This window comes from Melopsittacus undulatus, chromosome 1, assembly GCF_012275295.1.
Source record: "Melopsittacus undulatus isolate bMelUnd1 chromosome 1, bMelUnd1.mat.Z, whole genome shotgun sequence".
NCBI classification, from domain to species: Eukaryota; Metazoa; Chordata; class Aves; order Psittaciformes; family Psittaculidae; genus Melopsittacus; species Melopsittacus undulatus.
In genome coordinates, this window is record NC_047527.1 from 8,574,736 (window position 1) to 8,595,452 (window position 20,717).

Here is a 20,717-nt window from a genome sequence, read left to right on the forward strand (position 1 = left end):
TTAAAATGGAATGCTAGTCCAAGTAACTCATTAACTTCTGGTAGTGATCCAAATAGGTCACCCCAACTAAACAGAGAGCTGTTGTTATAGCATTCACTTTCTCCACATCCCCTTCTACTCTTATGAGTATGGAGAACTCAAAAATTTCATGGTAAATCTATAGAGAAATAGGCTTTACAAGATCACTTAGAATATTTTGATTAAAAAAAATTAAAACAAAAACAAACCATTAGATGCCAAAACAAAAAATAATTTTCTGGAAACATTTGCTTGGCAGCTTCCACAGAGAACATTTCCTCAATTCCAGGATCAGTTTTTCCACTCCGAACTGGAGAAGTGCTTGCCACATAGCAGCCAGTAGCACGTGCCCGGATTTCTAAGAGCCTGTCTTTAAAATCTTGAGACATCTCAATTAGAAATTCACTTTTCCTATAGCAAACCCAGCTCCAAAGGGAAAGTTGATCCCATGTGACCACGAAAAGAAACTACAAAAACCAGACACTGCTTTTTAAAGCACATTAAGTGCTTAAATTTTCTGGCAGAAATGTAGCCTTTGCCTAAGTCCCACCACTGTCACACTGTCTATCCCACCCCCACTTGTTTTCCTAGCTAGACATCCAGATTTAGGAGATCGTAGCATTTCTGCATGCAAGAACATAATTACCTGTTTAGCATCCTCTTTCCCTGCTCCAAAAAGGGAGCTGATTTACATTTGCACTACAAGGTCTGTAGACACCATATTAACTGTCCCATCACCTGAAAAGAACCTTCTTGCAATTGAGCTGTGCTACATAAGGAAAGAGGTGTTTTCAGAATGATTTATCTCATCTGGATGCAGATGTTTAAAGAAAGAATTATCCTTTCAAAATGTCTATTTCTCTCCAAGAGCAGCTTACTACCTCAGGTCTTTATCTCTATTGCTCCAGGTCAATGCATTTGCATTACTCAAATTTTGCCTGCAACAGAAAACATCACTGATGTAGAGGCAAGCTGCTAATACTGGTATGATATAAAGTAAACTGCATCCAAAACTGAGGTGTATTCAACTAATGATGGTTTCCACTGTGGAGTTTTTTGTTCTGCATTCAGACAATACCTCCATCAAGTGCATTCTGACTCAAGATGAAGCCGTCACAGCAAGAGTCCCTGCTGCACGTCTGCCGACAGAAGAGCTGAGCATCAGTCAGAGATGCACTATCTGCTGAGAGCACCATGGAGCGATACACGCCAGAAAGCACATTCTGAAAACTGGTCCTTTCAAAGGTCTTGAGTCCAGATGAGTTAAATTCCTGTCCTGCATAGAAAGAACAGGAAAGAAAGGTCAGAACCACACAAGAGGATGGGGGAAACTTTTGGCCTGCCTTCAAACTGGTCTATCACTAAATGTTAAGATCTGAAAAAGTGTTATGTCTTCTTAAATAAAGATGCTCCCCACATTTAGACATGATCATATATAGAAGTAACTACAAGTTTGGGCACAGCAGTCTAACATCAGATGAATGACTTGTATCTCGTACCTCTCTTCAAATAGATCATCACTGCATCTCCCTCTGGATTCCTGACATGAAGCAGACAGCTGAGACGACCAATGCCAGTGGCAGCAGGGTTCCCCAAAACACCTTGCACCTGAGACAGAAGACAGGCATGCACAATCAATACAACCTAATTGATTTCCTCTCCCTAAAACACATTTTCCTTAATCAGAAACTCAGGGGGAGGAATCAGCGCAAAGATGTGGGCCAGCGTGGACATTTTTAATTCTCTCAGACTCACATCTTGACTCCTCAATACTGCATTGATGTGTTTAAAAGTAGTGAATAGGAAGATGTTACAGTGCTAAAGAGCCCACAGTTCAAACCCTGGGCTACAGGAAGGGACTGAGAAATGACTGTTTCAGGTGACTTGATTACCAACGTGGACAGTTCTGGTTTGGATTACCCAGATTAACCCTTCTTTTAAATTAACCCATTTTCCTGACTGCAGAAGCTCAGCATGTTTTAGGAGCAAAAGTGCTTTGTGATGTTTCAACCGAACATTAAGGCACTCAGATGTCACTTCTGGAAACATCTGAGTGTACCTTCTTTACCATTTTGCAGGAATTTATCACTGCCACAGTGAAGAGTGATGTCCAAGGGCTCAGGTAACACCCTGCCTTTCTTCTGGAATGCCATCTACTTACACTGAATGTACAGCATTATGGTAAACACATATTTTTAGATATCATTTTTACCAATCCTGAGCTGGTGCAGTTGAAGTTGACTTCAGCAGCACTGTATAATTCACAGACAACTTCAGCACCAGCAGGAGTTACAGTCACAAAACCACACGCGTCTTCCATCTCACAGCCTGAAAAATGGGAAAGAAACCTCAGTTTTCCTAGCATCTCATGTGCAAAATTTCTGCTACAAATTCCACTGCTTACTGCTATTTACCTATTTATGTCTATTGCACTGCAAGCACATGAATTTCATCAGCCAGATGAACTTTAGTGTTCAACTATTTTAGTAGAGGGTTAGGTTTTTCAATTAAATTAATGAAAAAAGCTGTTCATCTCCTAATGATACAAACAGCTGAGTTAGGTCTAACCACTCATCCAAACACTTAATGTCTGCTGGATACCTTTGCTTGAGGGAGGCAGGGAGGACTCTCATGAACCAGCTTGCCAGCCCATCACATCTCCCCAGTACAGTAAGCCCATGGCAAACAGGTTGTGGCAATATCAGAGTAATAGGAAGGAAGCAAAGATCGAATTCAGCTGTGCCAGCTGCCTCTGCAGAAATCACCTGGCCAGTGTAAGGGAGCAAGCAGCCACCCCCTTCCAGATTTAAGGGTGGCTGAAGATCCTTCTGTCCTCACACACTCACCAATCACTTGCTCCTAGAACAGGAGGTGAAATGATTTTCAAATGTCTTCAGAATAAAGCCAACCAGCTTCAATCAAAGTATCATCAGAAATCATCAAATGATAACAGGACTGTAAGCTAAGCTAGTTGACTTCTAGGAAGCAGAGGGAAAGATTAACTCTTACCCTTCAGCGACCACCCCAGCAGTAAGTATTTGTAGAACTGCTGTCATTTGACAGTGGATGTAACTTAGAATGAAAATACAGGCTATGTGCACTGAATCAGTGCTTGTCAAAGGGATGTCTTTTCTTCCCTAAGTTCATTCCCATGATTCTCTCAGCTTGGTGTCTTGCTCAGTTTCAGAGGAAGGTGCAAGAAACTTTACAGTATACAGCTAAGGGATGATCTGGTGCAGGAAAATCATTCTAGTAACACATAAGGCTTCATGTAGTCACATCTTGGCATGAGAGATGACTGCTTCATCTAGACCACAGTATGTGACACATACTTTGTCACCGTTGTTATTTCTCCCAAGGTGTTTTTATTTTGAACATAACCCTTTTACCTCTTTTCACAGTCTGAGCATTAGGAGGCAGAAGATGAGACTGATTCAAAGCACCCTGAAAGCAGTGCAGTGATTCTACTTGCTTTTAGATTACTTTGAACCAATATAAACCAGCACACATGATGTGTCCAGATGTAAAACCATATTTACACTGAAAAGCTTGGCAGAGGAATACCTCTGCACTCCTTATAATGCCTTTGTGACATAAGCAAGGATAATTATTCCTCTTTTATGTGTCAATCAGGTAATTAGGGAAGAGGGGAAATCTTGGTTTTCATGTGTCCTGAACACCTGATCTGTGTTTTGTCTGTACATCTGAAAAGTCTGATGAATGTTTCCTGATCTGAATCTCAGCTCTCGTCTGTATTGCAAACTGTACCAACTGGCTTTAAAGTCAGATGACTCATCTGAAGTGGTATGTAAAGTCAGAAGACTTCTTTCTGAAAGACCAATCTCTTCCTGGAAGCAGGGCCTCCAAAAGTCATAAATACCTTGAGGTGAATTGGTGCTGAACTGCAAAATATATAGTTCATTTCATTTAGGAACTTGACTGTAAGCTCGTCACATTAAAGGATTACTGTTTTCCGTGATGGTTAGTGTTGTCTCCACAGATTTTCTGAGAGTTTTCCTCACCTGAAATGCACTGAAAAGCTGGATTTTGCAGGTCTTTCCCAAATGACCGAGACTGAAGTATCTGAGCTTCTTCTGACCCATAAACCAGCCTGGAGGCAGGAGCTCTCTCAAATTTTCTGAGCACTATAAAAACACCAAAAAAAAACAACTATGTACTGTTATAGATTCCTGTGCTGCAGGGAGACAAAGACTCTAGGTAGAAACAAACACTGAAAAATGCTGTAGGGAAAGAGGTTTGTTCATTGATGCGCCATAACTCCACAGATAACACAGGAGATGGGTGGACTGAGGATATCATTTCTGTTTTGCAAGAAAAGGTGTCACAAGATCTTTCAAAACCAGTTAGCTAGGAGTGGGCTGGGAGTTTATATTCAAGTGAAACTTCTCTTCCAGCAGCAGACTGGCCATCTCCATTACTTGTTCATGGCACTAAACCAACTGTTGAGTCAACAGGGGAGACAACAGTCACTGAAACAAGAGAAAGCTGCAACAGAACTTGGTTAGAAAGGAAATCTCAGAGCCTTATCCTTTATTTACAGGAGCACAACACCCTGATCTCCACTGACTTGAGGCTCAGGGATCCACCCAAGGGAGTATGTTCTACATGCTCCTTTTTAGCTTCTTCATTCAAGCTTTAATTCCAGACTGTCACTTTGCTTACCAAACCCTTTTATCTGCTCTCCCTGAATTGGACCCACTGCACATAAGTGTAAGGATGTCTGACACAGAGTCCACACACTGGAAGAAACACCTGGGGTCTAGAGATGCAAACCCCAAAGGTCACTAAATGGGGAGAGAAATACAGTTTAAGCTGCAGGAGGTTTGGCCCTGACTGTGCCCTACTATAGTCTGGTGAAGGGACACATAGAGGCACCACCACTACCCTGCTAAGTTTACCACTACCTGTATACAAAGGGGTTTTGGTACAGCATGTCCACGTTGATATACCAGTGTCCTTCAGTGTGCTAGCACAAAGTATTAAAGTGAAGAACATGGTGACTTAGCATCACCCCTGTGGGTACCAGACTTCTCTAAATGCCCCACTTAAAAGCAGACCTCTGGCTTAATTTAGCCAGTGCTTGGCATAGGCCTAAAAGACCTTAGAGACAGGACCCCTTGTCTGCTCTCAGCCTGTGGGAGATGTCTGCACGTGGAAGAACTGGAAGCTCAGCTCCAGCAGGACAATCCCAGGCCTCTCTCCCTGACATGCCTGGATAAACCACAAACTAAAAGTTAGGGATAAGCTCTCAAAACAATCATTTGTACTCTTACAGCAAAACAGCCAGGACTAAATCAGCAGCAAATGTCCACTGTTGTCAGGGCTGAGCCAACAGGTGCTTTTGATAAAACCCTCATTTCTGCTCAGAAAAAGCATGAAGGCAAGCCAAACTCTTTACACACACACACACAGATCCAGCCGGGGAAAGGACTGAGTGATGGCTGTAAACAGAGGTGGAAGTTTTTTCCCTCCTAGAAATACAGAACACCAGAATATAAGTGTTAGCTTAATTTCACACAAAACTAAATCCCTTCTACATCTGCAACTTGCAGTGATGCCTGGTTTTTTCCCTGATTTCAGCTTCATTCCACCCTTGCATTTTCTCTACAATAATATGGGAGAAAAGGAGAGAAGAAAAGTGCAATGAAGCATTAAACAGAAAACATTGCATAACTAATAGAATAGCTGCCTTTTTTAACTCTCATTTTGTTTCTTAATATATAAAGGTAAAAAACCTGAATCCATAAAGCTACTTTGTAAAAAAATAAAAGTGATAAGAAAAATATTGTACCAGAACCCATTTTCATTAGGCTGTTAGTTCATGCCACCCTCTTCTCAACGCTAATGTAACTACTCAGCCATTTCATAGGCTTAGCACCTAGCAGAAATTCTCCATCTCACTTATTAGTGGAGTAAAACCCTAGATCCTATCCCTGTTGTTGTAATAAATGTTAAGTGTGGCTTAAAATCTAACAAGAGAGAACACTAAAAATAAGCATGGGTGGTTACAGCTTATTACTGTGTATTCATACAAGGGAATTCTTCTTCTGTCTAAAGACTCAAAGCCCGAAGAGCAGCTGGGTTATTTATTAACCCTGCCAAATCACCAGCCTGCTGTCAACGCAAGATCAGTCTTTGGGCCCTGCTGTCTTGTTGCATGTTGAATTCAGTTTAAGGGAAATAGAAGGGACTGGGGAAAAGTAAAAATAGAGATAATCAGTTTCACTTCATATAACACTTTCTGCAAATGCAGTATCATCTTTAGAAGAGAAAGAAAAAGAAATTAAAGTACCCTGGAAATCATTAAAACAATCAACCACCCAGATTTCTTGTTTGTTGTATACTTCAAACCCTGAATTATCAACATTTACAAGTATTTATTTGTAGTGAAATCTTCCAGTGTGATCCCCCAAAATAAGCACAGAATTCTGCAACTTCTCCATCCTGGACAGAGCCAGAAACGCTCCTACAAAAGGGCTCAAGGTAAATAAGTAACAGGAGAATTAAGCTGCTGTGAAACATCCCAGCTACCCCATGATTGAGAGCAAAAGAAGCCAACACCTTGTGTTCATAACTATGATCTGTCTTAGAGTATGCTCAGAGAAAAAAAACTGTTGTAACTGAAGATAGTTTTGCAACCTCCTCACAAGGGAAAGCTTTCATTTCATAATCCTTCCACTGATGGCCCTTGTCATAAGACATTGTCTGATTCAGAGCACACCATGACCTCAGTTTCCAAAGTGAATATTCCATTAAATTTGATACCAATGATATGATGAGTAATAAGAACTTCTGGAAAATTATTTTGGGGCAAGGCAAAAGCTTTGAGGCTGAGAAGCGTAAATAGACCTTAATGCAGGCAGGTTGGGGGCTGTTGGATGGATGACTTCTTTTCCAAATCATTCATCCTTGAAAACTGGCTTTTCAGAACTGTGTTCAAGCAGAAGTAAATTTGTAAGGATATGTTTGCAAGGATATGTTCACCAAGCCAGAAACTGTACAGCAGGAACCCAGAGGGTGACAGGCCATGGCTGTGAGGACATTGCCAAACAGAGTCTATTGTGAACACATTGATGAGTGATTTATAGATAGATAGATAGATAGATATACAAGCAGAAATTAGTAATTCTGATTCTTTCCCATCAGTCCTTTCATTATCCTTTTAGATCTCCAAGCAGCAAGCAGGAGGTCTGCATACATGAAAAGCTGTTAGCCATCAAAGACTGCAAGAAAGCTGTTTCTCTCTCTTCCCTTACTGGAAATAACTCCCCAATGTAGTCAAGAAATGCAAAATTAAGGAGGAGATGCTACAGCTATAGGAAAGTGAACCCCCATAAGCTGTGGAGTGATGAGTCTCTCCATTAGCAGGTTTCACTTATGTGGGGTCAAAGCATACCCAAAGTATTCTCCTGACACTTACCTAGGCACTGGTAGTCTGTAAGGAGATCATCTGTTTCAGTCCATCCCAGTGCTGCTCCAAAGCTGTCAACACAGAAGGATTTCTTAGTGTCAGGGTCTTGCTGGGAAGGTCTATACTGGCCCTCATCATCACACTGCAGACCCTGCTCATTGCTTTGACAGTACGTGATGCCTGTAACAAATAAACAAAGAAAGAAAACAAGGTACTTTGATAAAGCTGTCATTGGGTTTCACAGAATGGGTCTGGTTGGAAGGGACCTTGGGAAGTCACCTGGTCCAACCCCCCTGCCCAAGCAGGGCCACCTAAAAGCTTGTTGCCCAAAACCACATCCAGATGTCTTTTTAGCATCTCTAAGGATGGAGATTCCACAAAACCCCTGGGCAGCCTGTGCCAGTGCTCAGTCACCCTCAGTGAAATGTGTTTCCTGATGTCCAGAGGAAACCTCGTATGGTTGGTCTGTGCCCATTGCCTCCGATCCTGTCAATGCAGTGGGACAGTGTTTTGATGCTGTAGGACAAAAGAGCTCTAAGTAAAGCAGAGACTTCACTGAAAATCAATCTATAATTTGCATGACATTCCATGCTCTGAAACATGGCACTGCTTTGCTGTTACTGCAATTCATATTCCAAACATTTTTAGGATTCTCTGCCATGGATCAATTCTCCATTTATGCTAAGTACTGTAAAGCAAAGATGTACAGAGAAGGAATTGTATTTTCATACAGGCTTGCTCAGTGCATGCTGCAATGGATCTGTCCAATTTCATGAACATCAGTAGAAGAGCCATCATATCAATCAATTCAGTAAACTCTTCAGACTTCGTAAGGATACAGCAGGGAAAGAAAGCTGCAAGCTACGTGTGCAGGACATGGTCTTTTGGAAAGGATCAGTATTGAGACTCAGCACATAGGTAAGGTGAAAACCAGGCAGGGAGCAGGTTTAGTTGCCCGCACCTGCAATAAAGAAAACTGGAGCAAACCTCCAGCACAGGAGTCTAATACCTACATAGGGAGCACATATGGAAATAAATGATAACTTTAAGTAAAAGCTGATTGATGTCAGTGTGCCTTACAATAAACCTGATCTTTTATCCCACCTCACAGAATAAACAGGTTGAAACAAAACAAAGCATATATACTCTCTGATACTCCCTGTACTCACTGATACTCCCAGGAAACCCATTCTTATGACTCACTTTTATTTTTATCTGTGAGCTATTTCTGAAGACAAAACTTTATTTGCACTTAAAACCTGATTTTCTTTATGGAACTGTGTGCAAAAATAAGTAATTTTAACTGAATGTACCAACTTTAGTGAACATATCAATAGTTTCTTTGTGAGAAGTATTAGTATTTGCAGTCAAAAGAGCTGCATAAAGAATACTTTAGTGTTCATTTAAGTGACAACTAATGAGCTACAATAAGATGTTTCTCACTGATATTAAACACCCAGACAACATTCCTGGGGACAGTGAACACATCTTAAGGAACCACAACATCCTGGATGAGAATGGCCACTAATTTCTCATGCATTTCTGGTCAAAACACCAGACAGTTTGTTCTGTCTGTAAAATGTCTTTGAGTGTATCCAAAAGGGATCATATCCATCCAAAAATACACAGACAGAGGATCTTGGGGGGGTTGGGGAGGGGGGGGGAGGAGGGAGTTTGGATTTTTTAAAACTTAGAGATGAAAAAAAGGAAAAATCCATTTGTGATTTGAAGCCAGGATACAAAGGACAAGGGGAAAAAATGAGTTCAACTTACAGCGATCAGCACTTGTTGCCCCATAGGAGTTGGTAGTTTTGCCCACAGGACACTTGATACAGGAGGAACTTCCTGTCTGATACTGATAGTAGCCAAGAGGGCAGGGAATGCATTCATCGTTCTGGAAATGACTGCCTGGAGGACAAACAACTGCAAAGAGAACAATCACCTTATTACTCTCTGGAATCCAACCAGCTCAGGCATCTGCACACAGATATGTGGGGTGTATACATATATATATATATATATATATCTCATGCCTGCATCTCATAGACTTCAAGATATTAATATATTTATATCTAACAAAGGTAAACACTCCTTAAATGTTCATTAAACTCACCAGTGACTAGAATATAGACTATGGCCTTTTTTTCTCACCCTAAAAATGTTAATGAATTAGTGCACATCAAGCTGCTTGGAAATCATAGAATCATTAATAGTTAGGGTTGGAAAGGACCTTAAGATCATCCAGTTCCAACCCCCCTGCCATGTCCAGGGACACCTCACACTAAACCATGTCACCCAAGGCTTCATCCAACCTGGCCTTGAACACTGTCAGGGATGGAGCATTCACAACCTCCCTGGGCAACCCATTCCAGCACCTCACCACCCTAACAGTAAAGAATTTCTTCCTTAGATCCAATTTAAACTTCCCCTGTTTAAGTTTCAACCCGTTACCCCTTGTCCTATCACTACATTCCCTAATGAAGAGTCACTCTCCAGAATCCTTGTAGGCTCCCTTCAGATACTGGAAGGCTGCTATGAGGTCTCCATGCAGCCTTCTCTTCTCCAGGCTGAACAGCTCCAACTTTCTCAGCCTATCTGAAATGATAGAATTTCTATTCTTAAATGCCAAGCCCAGGCCTGATTTCCATTTGTCAAATGCATTTGTAATAAGATAATGCACTTTGTGAGTAAGTTGTGAAAGAAAACAAAGAAACACAAGCTACAAACAGAGTAACTTCTAACACTACAGACAGAAAAAAGGAAGGCTTCTAGAAGCAGGAACTCCAGAAACATCATGCAGAAACCCACCATATGGTAATACTTTCATTCAGAATTCCTGGTAATGATTTTTAGTAAGCACTTCCAAACTAAACAGTAATGGCTGGATTAAAAGTCACTAACTGTGCACATGACAACCCAAACACAAAACAAAAAGATATTCTTAGTGTGCACATATATATATACACATCATCTTCAGAACAATCAGCAGCAATATTTCCAGCTGACCTGATGCATATTACAAAGAAAAACTCTTTGTCTTCTGGAAGGTCATGAAATAGTCTTTCCCTACAGATCATCCGAATGAATATTACAGCAGAAGAGTAACAGACACATTTGCAGGACAATACCTTTACTTGTTATTTCACAGCTGTTTTCCAGATGTTGACTTCCTTCAAAACACTATCAAATGTATATTTTGGGACTTTGACAAGGTGAAAAACTTCATTTCTGTTTTTGCCTTACATCTTAACAGCAGATTAAGCTTATGTGAGAAACAGTAATGGAAAATTGGCCATCTGCACTACAACCCATATGATGAGTTTCTGTTCTGGCCAACACACTGGAATGTTAATTAATTTCACTTATAGAAGCACCTAAACTATAATAGAATAAAAAGATCTAATAATCTGATAATTTTTATATAACTAGTATAAAACCAATCATATCTTTCTTCATCTGCTATAAATGGTCCAATGGAAAGGTCTAGGATGAGACAACTGTGAGATGATATGTGCTCAGGAAGAAAACTTCAAGACAATGACTCTAGGTATAACACATATCTAAAATCAATTACACAGGAAATCCCAGATCAGACGGAATTCTCCTGTCTTAAGCACATTATGTGTGTCTGATGTATTTAAAGACATTTTCCAACACACGCAAGAAGGGTGATATTCACAGAATGGTTTCGGTTGGAAAGGACCTTAAGATCATCCAGTCCCAACCCCCCTGTCATGGGCAGGTACACCTCACACTAAACCATGTCACCCAAAGTATTGATGGGGTATTTGCCTTTTCTGCCTCACATTTCCATCTGCATTTGCAGACGGAATAAGCTAAGCAATCCTTTCAACCGCCCTATTCAAGTCAACCCCCAGAAAAATAGTAACCTATACCACTAAAACCATTTTATTTTCCCGTTATATAACTAGGCTTGTCAGTTCAACCACAACACTCGACTGCAGGTGGCCCTCTTACCCAAGGCCGAGCACCGGCTCCTCACCGCTTACCTTGCGGTGCCTGCCTGAAAGGCTGAGGCAAAAATCACAGTAAGCACTGGACTCCCTGTGCAAGAGCTTTAAAAAACAGGAGACGCGGATCGCACAACCTTTAAAGCATTACTTTTCACGGGTCTTTAATAACATCTTTCAGTCTTATCGCCTTCAATCGCTATACAAAAAAGACAATAAACTTCTGCTTAAAGTGATTCAGGGCGGGGGGTGTTTGTGGAGACAAACGGCTCAGCCGATAACCGCACCCGCGGATCTCAATGTGTTTCCCCAGCTCCTCACACGGAGCCGAGCAGCGAACCCACAACGTGCCAGCCCCTCTGCCCATGCCCCTCGCCTGTCAGGACGGTACCGCGGTGCCGCAGGCCCCAAGGCCACCTCCATGGCCGCTTCTCCCGCTTCAGCAGGGAGGGCGGAGCCGGGACAGGCCTCACCGGCCCAGCCCCATACAACTGCAGCACCACCCGCGCCGAGCCCCGCCCCTGGAGCGGCGCGGCTGCAAATGAATGACAGGAGGAACTGCAATGAGTGCTCCGAGCCTCATCTACAGACAAAGTGCAAAGGATGAGGCACGTTAAGCAATTAAAGACTAAACACGGGCATTTTTAACAAGCTGTTAAGCATTCTCCTTGTGAAATACGGATTCACTCCTCTAAAGGAGATAACAAGGTTTTATTAAGGGACAAAGTCAATAAAGCAAAAGCAAACAGCGCTGGGTGTGTGACCGTAGCCAGAGGCGCAAGTGATTAGTATTTGTTACAGGTTTATGTACTTTCACAATTCCATTAGTCACATACATATTCATAATCCCTGCATATAGGCAGGGAACATTATAATTAAGTCCAGTAATTTATTATCATAAGTCTCCTCCTCTTGGCATCTGCACACTGCTCTTCAATAACTGTGAGCAGGGGTCTTGAGGATGAAGTAAGCAGTCTTCCTCACAGTGTGCTTTTCACCTTTGGCACAGTTGGACGCCTCAGTAATCACACAACTCACTAAAACCAGCCAGATCTGTAATTATTCTAATAACTAACAAAGATGTAAACCAGTGTGACCTTCCTGCAATATTTATAGCAGGACGGGCAGACAAGGAGTATCCCAGGCTAGCAGATGTTTGGGAGGCTCTGTCTCTGAACTAACTGATAAGTACAAGGATGGTGTGAAATAACTCATTCATGTTTAGTGGGGTCACTAAATCTTGTTATCTCACCACAGACTTACAACACAAACATTGTTCTTTAAAACTAAAGATACTTTAGAGGACCAGTGTGAAACAATTAACTCACATTTAGTGGGGCCACTAAATTCCACAGGCTGACAACATAAACATTGTTCTCTTTCTACAACCTAAGTACTTTAACTCTATATTTTACAGGCACTAGCTTTTCTTATATCAAGCATGCAAACCCCCACCCCCCCCTTTCTTCTTTTTAGCTTTACAGATTCTTCTACTATATGACTCCAGTTTGCTCATCTTATGTCTTATTGAGGTTTGGTTTCGTTACTATAAACTTGTATAGTTATATCCACATAACCACACCTATTGTGAAAGCCAATACATTTATGTGTTTATCACATCCTTGTTTTGTAGTTTTAGTCATGATGTGAAAGTAACATCTGTGTCTCCCATCACATTTTAAGCAAGCATAATCACCTTTTGTCTCACACATTAGCATAACAAAAGGACACAACAGCAAAAAAAGCTGGGGCAAACACTTGTCTTATAGACCTTATAACTCTTGGAGGCAAGTATCTTGTCAGCTATGGGTTACACAGTTATAGAGAAGTTTGAATTTAGAAGTCAGAAAAACCATCATACTGTACTTCTTTCAAGCTTCAACATTCATATATTTTAGCAATATAAGAAACTAAAGAACAGCTTTTACCCAAAATCTCAGATCTATGTATTAGCACTGGGCTAAAATTTGTATCCCTAAAATAGGAAAATAAATAAAAATAACTAAAAGTATCAAATATTAAACCCCAAATTTAATCCCTGGACATGAAATGTGTAACCTGGTCTCAGTTCTAACTAGATTCAGGTTTCTGTGTACCAGAGGAACACCACGTTGAGTAGCAAATTCTAGGCTGAAGAACAACCCACTGGAGAGACTGCACAAGGATACCACTCCTCCAGTTCTGTAATCAAAGGTGATACTTCTTACTACTAGTCCCTATTATTAGTAGAGACTGGGACAGGATAAATGACCAAAATATATCCATAATGCAAAATTAAAACATATATATAAACGTATATAATATATACACATTTTTATAAATTTTTTTCTCTCTGAATGGAAGCAGAAACAGAATCCCTAAATCCTATTTAGAAGAAAATATACAGTCCTACTTTTATGGCTTAGTGTGAGGTGTCCCTGCTTATGGCAGGGGGGTTGGAACTAGATGATCTTAAGGTCCTTTCCAACCCTAACTATTCTATGATTCTATGATTCTACTGCACAAACCAGTGCCCACCAGTGTGCATACCATGACAACTTAGAATACAAAATCTCTGCCAAAAGCTCGAGTACAAACTGTCTCCTTTCCACATCTCTATGATAAATCTGCTTCACTGAGTGAATTTTACTACAGCTAGCTGGTTCAAATATGTATGAACTAACTCACAAATTCAATTAACTCACTGCTTCCTAAAAGGAATTAAGCAGAATTAATTCACTGCTTCCTAAAGAAGCCTTTATCCTTGGCAGGAAGTACAATGCAAAAAGGTCCAAGTAAGTTCTTTATAAGTTACAAAGACCAAGTAAAGTCTTTATAAATCCTTCTACCCTAAGTGATGGACTCGATACTGATACCTTAACTCAGTACAACAGTACATCTTGCTAAGTAACTGAAGGTCATTACAGAATCCATTTTCTTAGCAGGAATTGATCTTTTTTTTTCTGCATGGTGTATTTAAATAACCAAACTCTGAAGTGTTTCAGATCATGAAGACGAACTGAAACTGGCCAACTTACCCTTAAAAGTCCAAGCTGGAAACTGCAGCAGTTCAGAACTGATTCATTGCTTGATTGCTTTGAAGACCTTGACCAGGCATTAGGAAGCTCTTCTAACTTAAAGAGGACCACCACACCAAGCTGGGAGCCAAGGTGTTTTCAAGTATTTTGGTTTGCTGTAAGGTCTCTAACTTAAACTGCTAAAGTTTTCCCATCTGAAAATATTTCCCATATTGGAAAATGTATCCAATACCTGCTACTGTTGGTCTTATACCTAGAAGCAGTACATCCCTCCACATAGTGAATACATCCCAAATCGACATAAGACACAGACTCACTGACACTATCCTGAATGATCTAACAGGAATGATCAGGGTTGGGCTATAGGAGGGTTGATGTTGATAGAAACAAGAGTGGGGCTGTTAAAGCAAAGGCTCTTTGGCAGCATGACCTGGTACAAAGGACTATGATGCACAGCCATAGTGATCCATCAAAGAAGTAGGTTTGTCAGCCCTAAGCAGGCTGTTGACAGAAAGGCAGCCTGCTCCAGGGAAGCCAACTAAACAGAAAGAAAGAAGGTGAAAAGAGGACAGAAGTGCAATCAAGTCTGGGTGATGGCCAACAGCGAGAAAGCTTCCATCAGAGCTGGCTGGACTCGGCCCAGGTATTCACAATCTCAGAGCTTTTGTCATTTCTGCCTCTAGGTTTTTATTCTTGGTAATTTATCATCATCTGAAGCACCAGTTACATTATCTTCATGAAATCTCCTGTTAAGGATCATGTACATTACAGAAAGACCTTCTAATACCAGACAGATCTAAAAAAAAAACAAACCCAAAACATTTGCAAAACCTTGTGTACCACGTCAGTGCCATGACATCTATTTCCAAATTGCTGGTTCAATGCAAGGACTGAACAGTAAGCAAAGCACTAATCCCCATCTCCCCTCAGATTTATCATTCACACACCTTTCACATATTGACTGTAAACACAAATTCACTAATGATTTTCTAACTTTACATTTATACTAATTCCTAACAACATCAAAGAAGGAAAAGCTAAATGGAGACATACCACATCCTTGTGAATTTGGGACTGCTTGCCCAAGAGATGATATTCTTCGAAAGCCACTTAGACATCCAAGCTGCACACTTGGAGATAGATCAAACTCTTCATCCCGTGGAAAATCAACAAAAGAATCTGCTAGGAACTGCTTGGAGTCCAAATACAGCAGGAAATCACCATCCTTAATCTCTTTTATAAATGCTCCAATGAGATTTTCTCCAACAATTGCATTTTCTAAAGGGAGGGGGGAAATACAACAAAACATCATGAGAGATTTACAATATGGGAACAGAATATAGAAAACGATAAACTTTCAGTTAAAAACATAGGCAGATATAGAAATAGAAGCATGACAGCAAACAGCAGACAAGTTTGAATCTCTACAGTGTCTATCAGATTAAAACCCTAATCTCAGACTATGTAGAGGTGTTAAAGAGACAGGGGGAGGAAGCATATCCAAAAAACAAAGCATCAGTAAACAAAATTTCTGAGTAACAAAAATTCAGCAGATGAAAAACAGGATTATTCAACATTCAGATTTAATTTATTCCTGGTTGATTTTCAGTTTTGTTTTTTTTTTAAAGGGTATAATTTGTTTCTTTTTCAGCATTTTGTTGGTTAGTTTTTGAAGGTCACCATCTGTAGCAATATAACAATCACCTTCCATCACACTGCTGGTATTCAACATACCCACCTATTCAACAGACACACTCTTCACAATTGCTGGAGCTGGTGTTTAAAGCTAGAAAGCAGTGAGTACCTTTCCTACTCTCTATATTCTTAGCTGCCCAAACAACTTCCTTTTTGATGACTTGTGCAAGCAGTTTTAAATGCCAGATCAATAGCAAATTCCCCAGTTTGGCTGCACCAGAAGTACAAGAACAGTGTTCGCAGCAGATTTTGTTTGCTGTCTCATTCTGTTTGTCCCTGCAGTGTTTATGACACTAAGTTAAATGCTGATCTGGTTTACTGGTCCAAATTTGCAAGACAAAGGCCTAAACCTTTAAATACTGAAAACATTGGTGCTCTCTGTTCCTGAATGTTGGTCCATAGCTGATTGCTGTCATGGAGATGTTGTTTCCACTGTTGCAAAGGAGGGACACCACAGTGTTCATTTATGGGCTAAAGTGAATGGTTCTCACATTAAACCTGACAGTTGTGTCCTTGTATTCTCAATGCTCTGTTTCCTCCTGTTTTGAGCACCCTATCCTTTTACTGCACAGACACAACCTACATTCAACAAAACACCACTAGTTACTGGTCTCAAGTCAGACATTGAACGGTTGAAAACACTTTGCATAAGCCCATCCAGACAGTTCTTTATCCACTGAGTGGTCCACCGATCAAACTGATGTCTCTCCCATTTAGAGACAAGGATGTCGTGCGGGACAGCGTCAAACGCTTTGCACAAGTCCAGGGAGATGACATCAACTGCACCACCCGTCCATCATTTCCCTGTAATTTGCAGGTCAGCCTTGTGGTTTCTTTTATTGCCAATAATTAAGCAATTCCAGGTAGAATATTTCCCTCACAAAAAGCAAATATGCTTTGGGAAAGCTGTGCTGCAAATCATTCCCGCTTTTTGTCTCCACATCAACTCCAGAACATCACCAGAAATCAGGTACCTTGTTCCTCACTGATGTAAAGGGAAAGAAGGACTGTGGCTTCCCACAGAGCTGCAGAATCCCTGATGCTGGTAGGTACCTCTGAGCATCACCTACTTCAACCTCAGCTCAAAGCAGGGTCAGCTACAGCATGTTGCCCAGGGCCATGTCCAGCAAGGCTTGAAGAGCTGCAAGGATGGAGAGGCCACAACCTCTCTGGGCAGTCAGTGCCACTTTCCACACACCCACCTTGTGAAAAGCTGTGCATTTTGGGGGTTTTATTAGTGGCATTTCCTAAATTTCAATTCCTGCCCGTATCCTCTTGCCCTTCCACTGCACACCACAAAGAAGTCTGGCTCTGGCTCTCTATCCTCCCATCAGATATTTATACACATGGATAAAACCCCCTGAGCCTTGTCTCCTCTGGCATGGCTTCTTCCCATTGTCTGAAGAAGGAGTCATCTCCTTCTTTCTGATCTGGTGGTCTGTGGTGAACACCCACCACAGCATCACCTCCATTGGTCTGCTCTCTGAGTATGACCTAGCAGCTCCCAGACGCCTCCTTCTTTGGTCCCAAGGCAAAGTTCCCTCACATAAAGTGCAAAACCTGCTGCGGTTCCTCACTGCCCTCCCCCGTCATTCCTCTGATGGTTTTGCCCCACTTGATCAGGAAGATCACCTTGCTTTGTAGGCACCTTTGATCCCCAAAGAAGGTCCCATAGTCATAAAAGCCCAGCCCCTGCTGTTGACACCAAATATGCAAACAGTTGCAGACCTACAGGGTCTGTCCACTCCTTCTCTAGCCCTACCCCGTAAATGAGAAAACCAGCTGGGCCACATGTCCTCAACCATGACCTCTGAAAACTTGTAGCATACACTCTGGGTGCCACTGACTGTATCACTGATGCTCACCTGAAGTGAGTGATAGCCCAGGGGCTGGACAAGCCCAACCAGTGTGTCTACAACATCCCAGATCTGAGCCCTTGGTAAGCACAAAACATCCCCTACAACACAGGTGGGCTTGACAGATGAGGACTCCATCCCTCACAGTCACCCATTGCCACCAGCCTTCTTTCTCAGGCTCAGATGCTTTATTGGACAGAGCTGCAGCCCCGCATCCGCACCCACGGAACCCAAGCTATTCTGTACTTGCATAGCTGCAGGGGGAGCAGAAGCCTTCCTCCTGAGGCCACAACTCACAGGCTTCTGCCTCTGCCACCATGCAAACCGTCACTTCCCACCCTGAGAAGCACAGACTTCCATCACATTCTTCAGTACAGCCAGGGGCTGAGGCTTTTGTATCTTCAGGGTCCCAGAGAACTCATCTCTTCTGGACTACTGCACCTACTGCTACCTCTGGGACCTGCATTTTAAGCCCAGCAGCTACATAGGCTTCTCCACAGCACCTGCCGAAAGGCTGCATGATCTTCCCAAACTAGCAGTCAGCTGGAGAAGGAGAAAAAGCTCAAAGCACCTTCTGATCAGGCACAGCTGGCAGAGCTCAGCAGAAGTTGCTAGAGCCTGCTGGAACACAGGCCTCCTGTACTTATCCCTTCCCAGCTGCAGCCAGCACCCTGAAAACCCTTGAACAGTTCCCAGTTCTCCAGCAGCCCCACAACTTCCCAGGAGATCTCAAAGGAAAGCACAGAAGATACTCATCTCTTAGCTGCCTCTTTTAGCTGCGCTCACCGCATGACTTTAATGCAGTCCCAGTGACTGCCACAACCAACAGCGGCTTCTCTATTTTGATGGAGAAACAATACACCAGCCACTGAGTGGACCTTTGAAGGTCCATCCAACCCTAACTCTGCCATCATTCCTTTTCTTCTACTCTGGCTGTGCTCCAGACACGGTCTGGTGTTTGTCCTGGTCTTGCCCGTGAATTATTCAGGGAACTCATCCTTAGTTGGTTAATTAAAGGGCTTTCTTCATGATGAAGTGATGATCAAATGGTAAAGAATTGACGACCGAAGGAAAATCATAGCGTAAGCAAATGGTGCTAAAGTCATAGTGGAATGGGAATGAGAGTCACAGGAACCATTTAGGTTGGAGAAGGCCGTAAAGGTCATCGAGTCCAACCGTTAAGCTAACACTGCCAAGTTCACCAGGAAACCACATCCCTGCACTGGCCCTTGACTCTGCACTTGCAGGTGGAGCAGCCGCCCCCACTGACCTTGGAGCCAAGGGCTCAGGTCCCTGCCTATGTGCTTCACAGCCAGCCCCGTGATGCAGAGGCCGGGTCACGATGGCTGGTGTGTGTCTGAGGGTGCCCCTGCCCGTATCTGGGGTGCATGCGGGCCAGCGGTGATGATGTCACAGAGGCCATGGCGACCGGTGCCAGGGGCAGGCCTATAACAAGGGGAACGCAGGGCACAGTGCATCACTGCGACCTGGTGAGGTGCGGGCAGCAGAGGGCAGGGACAGGGCTCTCGGGGGCCTGCCCAGGGAGAAGGGGGCTCCGCACCACAGAGCTCTGGTCTGTGCTGCAAAGTCACCCGTGTCTCTCTTCTGCCTCAGAGGTAGCAGAGGAGCATTTGGAGAAGAAACCCCAGTGCTGCTGGGACAGGGACTCTCCAAACGCCCACCTTTGATGTCTGACATGTCCGAAAGGAGGTGTAGGACCCCCGACGCGATGGACCAGGGTGAGAGCAAAGTCCCCCTCCTACAGCCTGGCAGAGGCACTCCTGAGGCTGTTGGCGTGGAGCGGGAACGTTGGCAGGGGGAGGCAGGAGCTCCAAAGACACCGGGGGGGGGGGGGGGGGGGGGGCGGCTGCTCCTCTGCCTGGCAAGTGGGACCAGGGCTGGGCTGGGCAGTGCGCACCCTCCGGGACACCCATGCCTACAGTGCCCTTTCCTCTCCAAGGCTTCCAGCCTTGCTCAGCAGCAAGCTAGGCAGGGACAGAGCAGCCCTTGGGGGCAAGCCCTCAGGGACGCATCCTTGACCCCACAGAGCTGCTCATTCTCAGTGCCATTTGCTCTCTCCCCTCCAGCATGCGTGCTGTGTCGCCGCGCAGAGGCAGACACGGATATCTGCGGGACAAAACACAATCATCTAGGGTTCTACGTCCATCGCTTTTGCCTGGTGAGTTCCTCTGGGGCTGCTTTCATCTTTGCAACACACCTGCCCTGCCACATACCCCTCATCTGCTCCTTGTCTCTGCTCTTCTGCAGTTTTTTGCCACTGACATTCACCCAGAAGGGACAGAAGAGGAAGGAGAAATGACGTTTCTTCCTATGGATCTTCTATGTACAGTCATTCAGGCAGTCCAGAGGGTGAGGATCTGAGATGATCAGGGTGATTCATGCCAGGAGAGGTTTGCAGGGGCTTAGCACAGATGCCAAGAACAGAATCCCAGCCTTTCCCCCCAGCTCTGGGACAGAAGTCTCGCTCCCAGCAGCTCCACAGAGGCTCCAGCTCAGGAGCCTGCCTCTGCCAAGGTGGATCTGTGGCCTGTGATCCAGCTGGGGCCACATCCTGCACCCTGCCCCGAGCTGTGGGTCTGCCTGTGGAGACCGTGAGGCTGCCGCTCATGGCGGCTGCTCTGCTCTTTCCAGGTCTGCTTTGTGTGTGGAGAAAGGGGGGCCAGCATCACCTGCCAGGGGACAGGCTGCGACCGCACGTTCCATCTCC

General features: G+C 43.3%; 1 protein-coding gene across 1 annotated transcript in view; it reads right to left on the reverse strand.

Moving 5' to 3' along the window:
- TG (thyroglobulin) overlaps window positions 1–20,717 on the reverse strand; it is a 179,948-nt gene that overhangs the window by 98,621 nt on the left and 60,610 nt on the right. The window contains exons 20-26 of the mRNA XM_034069710.1: window positions 15,492–15,716; window positions 9,224–9,373; window positions 7,460–7,630; window positions 4,041–4,163; window positions 2,231–2,346; window positions 1,518–1,626; window positions 1,097–1,294 (exon numbers count right to left, since the gene is read on the reverse strand). Coding sequence (XP_033925601.1) covers window positions 1,097–1,294; window positions 1,518–1,626; window positions 2,231–2,346; window positions 4,041–4,163; window positions 7,460–7,630; window positions 9,224–9,373; window positions 15,492–15,716 — 1,092 coding nt within the window. The remainder of the gene's footprint in view (window positions 1–1,096; window positions 1,295–1,517; window positions 1,627–2,230; window positions 2,347–4,040; window positions 4,164–7,459; window positions 7,631–9,223; window positions 9,374–15,491; window positions 15,717–20,717) is intronic.